General features: G+C 42.9%; 1 protein-coding gene across 2 annotated transcripts in view; it reads right to left on the bottom strand.

The window, feature by feature from the left end:
* Positions 1–2589: 2589 nt before the first annotated feature.
* CSDC2 (cold shock domain containing C2) overlaps positions 2590–6000 on the bottom strand; it is a 74817-nt gene continuing 71406 nt past the window's right edge. For both annotated transcript variants that reach the window (XM_069231257.1, XM_069231258.1), the window contains exon 4: positions 2590–5221. In XM_069231257.1, coding sequence (XP_069087358.1) covers positions 5056–5221 — 166 coding nt within the window. In that variant the 3' untranslated portion in view covers positions 2590–5055. The remainder of the gene's footprint in view (positions 5222–6000) is intronic.

The following is a 6000-nucleotide window of genomic DNA, read 5'->3' as shown; positions in this document are numbered from 1 at the left end:
TACTGATCTATGGTATAAATCTAATGGAGCAAAGGGGGAGAATACCCTGATGCCAACACTAATGGCCTAGGAGACTGGGTTAGAGAAAAATATAACCTGGTAATAAGGGAATTTACAAAAGAGACCCCTTTGTGGAAAGAGGACCTACTAAAAGAGCTGCGCAAACAGGGCAGCTTCAAGCAGTGGTATTTCATAGGGATATCCAAGGAGAAAGCTGTACTAGATGGGGACAAAATATAAAATGTTCCCGAAATTACGAGAAGGATACAAATTGTCAATGAAGATATATAAACATGCCCAACTCAGGCACAGCTTAAATACAGACGCAGTTGACTGGCATGAAATACCAGACTGCACCCCATTAGAAAGTAAACTACTAATGGAGGGGCTGAACAAAAAGGCGGTCTCGCTAATATACAAAACCCTCAGTAACAAGCCAGACTGCCTCCAGAAACTGAGGGTGACATGGGAGAGTGATCCTCAGGGATTATCTACAGAGAAATCAATTGTTTAGATTAAATTGCTGGTACGGGTTCACTATGGATGCAGATGTGCAGCCTCCCTGGTTTCTGTAACCTGTAGAACCTAAAGTATTTCCTTTGCTGAATAATCCTCTTCTTATTGTGGAGCGTGGATCTCTCATAAATCTATAGTAAAGGTAACCGACAATGTTTAGTTAAGATGGTGCTTTTATCTCAGCTGTAGGGCACGTGTCAGGCTGGATACATAAGCTTGCGAGCCTCAGCTGCACACAAGTGCTCGCGGATGCAGCGACTGGGCCAGGCGATCCCATGCCGGAGCAGGGGGTATGGGGAAGTTTGCTCTGATTAGGCAGATCCCAGTCACTCAAGGCAGAGTCAGCACAAGTCCCTGGTCCTTCTCTGTTGGAGGTCTCGGTTGCATGCATGCATGGAAGGTTGAGGGGGAGGGTTTGGCTCACTTTGCTTGAGTGAATAAACACTCAGGGAAGCCAAGAGACCTTCGGGCAGACTCATGTCAACTTTGATTACTCGCCCACAAAATGTCCACTCATGGGCTACCGGTGTTCCAGGCGCTGCAGCTTCCTTTTGGAGTCAGCTCCTGCGAAGTCAGTAATGCTGGCTGCCCCACCTTCTCAGCTGGTCAGGGAGGTTCCCAGGTCTCTGGCAGATCCACAGCTTTTCCAGCAAGATGTGCAGACTTCAGGTGTTGTCCCCTCATCTCTGGTAAACTGTTTGTTCAAAAGACCATAGCCCTGGACTTCAGCATTTCGAGTATTCAGCAAAGCAGTTCCTTTCTTGTGTAGGAAATCTTGGAACTGGAACCATATGGGCTAGTTGGGCATCACTTTTACAAACAGTTCCCAGACAGGGTATATTGATCCCACTTTAACGCACATGAACCAGTTTGGGGTGGTTCCTTTTCATGTTCTATGATCCTTCTGCAGCACAGTCTTTTTGAAAGGTAATGGTTCCCCTAGGGGATAGTGACAATTCTGGCTCTGGGCAGTAGTTTCCACAACAAGAGCACCACGGTTTGTGAAACCATTGCAACTGGCTGTTCTTAGCTTTCCTGAGGTAAAAATCATGGCGAGGGGTAACATAAGTTTGTTCTGCCTAGAAGCTGCGCTCCCTTTAACAACAAAACCTGATGACTCACTCGTCCTACCCCACTATAATCCCAAATGGAAGTAAACGGGAAAGACCAATCAGAAACCCCCTTCTGAAAGGGCCATTGGAGAACTTCTAGAGGCAACACTTTATCCATAATCCCACTCTTAAGTGTCTAGAGTTATGCAGGCTCTAAACTTCTCGTGGCTAAGGAGGCTGTACCACAAGCGCTATCAAGCCGGGGGAAATCCAAAATGGATCCTACCAGTCTCCTGTGCACATCCACATGGAGTTCTACTACCATGCATGTGTTACACAACACACACTCGACATTCACACAGGGATGTCCACGCAATGGTCTGGGTGTCTCATACAAGCAGAGCTTCACACAAGTGTGGCCAGCGGTTGCCACACTCCTACTGAGTCAGAGAAAAATGTTTAGTCAAAGCTAGGATTATAACAAAAGTATACTGCTATCACCGCTTGATGTCGACCACCAAGAACATGGGCAGTAGTCCTGTGTCAGCTAGAGGGCATGCTTGATGTGCCCCTCCAGGTCCCAGACCAGACTCTGGACCTCAGAATCACCCCTGGGCCTCAGCGCGCACCCTTCACTAGCACGTGAGCTAGGCCACAAAGGTTCTGAATACCAGATATCACATGCAGTTGGCTCTCTCAAGGCAGGATACACACCTGTCTACCATGCAGGGAACATTCTTGTCCCACAGTGTGAGCAGCAGTGTTTGTGAATCCTTCACGTGTTAGAAGTGGGATGTCCTGTGAATGAAGCCTCAGCTGAAATTATTCTTAACACAACATCTCAAAAGACAGTAACGGCACGTAATGTGGCCTACAGTACAGTCCCACACTCACTGATAAACAGTACAAAGAGGCACAGCAAAATGGATCTGAAATGGCATAGACTTAATTAAAGTGAGGAACTGCGTAGACAGCGTGGATTTAACGAACTTAGAAGAAAAACGGCAACAAGAGGCAAGTGTATTGCATCATCTTTTATTATTGCCAACTTACAATAAAACACAAAGTCTGAAGACTTGAAGAACACCAGCGTTCACGCACAAAAACACATTTTCAAGATGCAGATCCCTCTCCTATGCCCAATATGTTCTGATCTCAGAGAGTATGTCTCTAGCCATCTGTTGGTGGGGTTACAGCGCTTCTCACTCTTCTGTCTACACACTGTTACGAAATCAGTTTTCAGAGCAACACCTGCCAACATCTCTGCTTGTGGAGTTCTCCTAGACTCTCATATTTTGGCAAGAGACTTTGGTCAAGGACAAGGTAAGATTGACAGGTATCCCCGCCGCCAGAAGAAGCATCCATGCTTTTTTTCGATGCCTAACCACTTCCTACCACTAGGGTGCGAAGCCTAACACACCGAGTGAACTGGGAGATTTTCTGTAGCTTCCCCTTCTAAAACCAGGGCACAGAGCCTGACGTCACGCGCAAAGCAGGAGGCGCTGTCTGACTTTTCCCTGCCGCAGTTCCACTTCTTGGTACAGAATGACAACTCCCCACTGCAGAGTGAACTGGGCAGCTCCCTATACCTGCATTCCCACTTCCCACCGCCGAATGGCAGAGACACATCTCGTCTCACTGCAGAAGGAACTGTAACAGCGTCATAGCTATAGTTTCACAACCCAGCACCAAAGGCCACTGGATGGCATGGCTCAAGTTGGACTGGAACCATCTGTTCTAAGCCACACGCAGTACACTTGGGTGGCCATGTCTGCTGCTAGGACATTTAAGAACGCAAATACTGCTGCAAAGCAATCAAGAGACAATTCCAGCAACGCTCACCCCTATGCAAGGAAAGGAAGACTATATTTTTAAGACACCCCGGTTTTTTATGTACCATTTAGCGAATGTGACTGAGCAAGGGTAACAAGTGCACTGAGCAGTTCTAGGCAACCTCGGTGCCCCCAACCTCACAATTATGGGCCCCCTGGGCGGTCAGGCCTTTGGGGAAATAACTGTGTGTACACCTCCACAAGGTGGCAGCAGTCAATCACATTAGACACCATTTAGGCAGTGCCTCTGGTACAGAAAGTAGTCTGTATACTGTGACACACGTCTGGGAGACAGCAGGGCTGCCAAAAGGGTTTAGAAGATTTACCTTCCAATGCCCCTAAGCCAAGTTGGTTCCCGGAAATGGGCATACTTTAAGCAGCAGAATAAGGGAACATCAGTAGGACAGGATGCACGCACGGAAAGCGGCTGCTATTCAGAATTTTTTTTTCATTAATTTGCACAGTCCTTCGGTGTGACGGGGGTAAATTAGCGCGGTGTCCTATGTACATACAAAACACATTTGAGAGGGTTTTAAAAAACAGTGCATTTTACAGCGAGCTACCCCCAGCTGCCCCCATCACATGCTCTGGCAGGTTCTCCACATCACCTCTAAGACAACAAGCAATTAAGGTGCCCAAAACAAATCAGAAGAAAACTGACAGGTTTATGAAAGAAAGTGCACTAGTACAAAAACTTGGCGAGGCCTACATTACCTTTGTGCATCAAGCAATGAGCAGATTCTTAAAAACTATGAAACAAAGTAGGCTACCCTGTGTGGATTATGAATTACATTCTCTGCGCAAATATACTAGTATTTTCAAGAGGGAAGTCTGGAAAATGGGATGAACTTCTTAAAAGTACAGGAAACCCAATTAAAACAATACATTCACATTCCATTTGTCAACAGTAAAATGAACAAATTATGTGTTCATATTTATTTCTGAGATGTTCTAAGGCTATTGTGAGAGCATTACTACTTCCCGTACTGTCATTACTTTTAAAGCATTTGTAATGTTGTAAGCAAACCAATCCAAACGCACATATCTTCTGGTCAGCAGAACTTTTAGGAAGTCTGGCGAAGAATCTCACATAGACAAAAGCTATTAAAATGCATTACACTCTCAATTCGCTGTTCAGATTCGGTTTATGAGTGAGGATGTTGTGTACCTTTTCTGCTTTAACTCTACCTGAACAAAATATTCATTTGACAATTGACATCCAGCCAAACACCCACAGACTGAAGAATTTCTGTGCTGGTAATAAAAATGTTTCTGCAACTTCAACAGTCCTTTTGGTCTCTTACTATAATCCAGTGCAGACATGTAAGACAGCCTCTTGGTTCCCACTTGATGCTAACAAACATCACAGGACACATTAGAAGACCAAAAAATGAACAAAGCTGTAGAATTCTTAAAGCAGGGGGGAAAAAACTTTACAGCTCTTGAGTCTGGACATTCTAGGAAATGCATGAAAGGAGGACCCCCACGAGAGGCCCACAAAAAAGGATCAGCATCACCCAAAACACAATAAATTGAAGAAGGGTTGGGTTTGACTTCACACTCAGGTGTTACTCGGCCAACCATTCAGAACTGTCCATCTGGTTTTCCTCAGCTGCGGCTTTCCTTCCACTTTGGGGGGTACGAGCTGGCAATGGTCACCCAGAGCCGATGACCTGGCCTGACCACGTCTCATGCTTGGAGTGTGGGGAGAGATGAGTTATAACCACCTCAACCGCTTGGAACTTGAGGTTTTTTGGGGGCACCGGGCACATTTTGTAGGACACTTCATCGCCTTCTACTGGAACATACTCCCCCTCGATACTGGCAAGGCAGAATAATGGAAAATACATTATGTTAAAAAAACAATTGCAAAGTCAAATGTTCAATAAACTGAGCACTCTGAAGTACATTCAGTCAATCACAAGATAAAGTAATTTAAGTTAATTTCATAAAAGCATGTACGATAAATTAATGAGAATGAAATAAAATATACAAGTTAATAACATTTTTACATATATAAAACATAGATAATAATATTAAACACGTGTTAAATGTTAATAATATACAAATAGGAGCATTAGGTACAAAAACCTAAACTAAAATAAAGCAACACCCACGAGTGAAAATGTGAAAAACTCAACATAATTGAATAAAATTAATCAGTTATTCAACTTAATGAAAACATCAAATTAAATAAAAAGTTACAACAAATTAAAATGTGAACATGCCTGAATATATTACATTGTACCAAATAAACAACTCTTGTAATTTGAAAAATAAATACAATAATACAGATATTTTGAGAAATGAATTAAACAATTGTTCATTTACATTTTTTTTAAATCGTATTTAAATATAAATGGACAATATATGAATGATATACATATTATATTATATCAATTATTTTAGAACAAAACTTTGTTACACCTAATAATTAAAATTTCAAATACTGTGTTACTATAATATTAAAATATGTATTGCTAAGTATGGTTGATCAAAAAGTAATAAACTGAATTTGCATGACATACAGACAAGTTTAAAAAAATGAAAAACTCCATGTATTTAACGTCAATTCTTTCCGGGGAAATTACATTATATTA

The sequence above is a fragment of the Pleurodeles waltl genome, chromosome 4_2 (genome assembly GCF_031143425.1).
Source record: "Pleurodeles waltl isolate 20211129_DDA chromosome 4_2, aPleWal1.hap1.20221129, whole genome shotgun sequence".
NCBI lineage: Eukaryota > Metazoa > Chordata > Amphibia > Caudata > Salamandridae > Pleurodeles > Pleurodeles waltl.
This window is presented reverse-complemented; position numbering and strand designations above follow the sequence as displayed.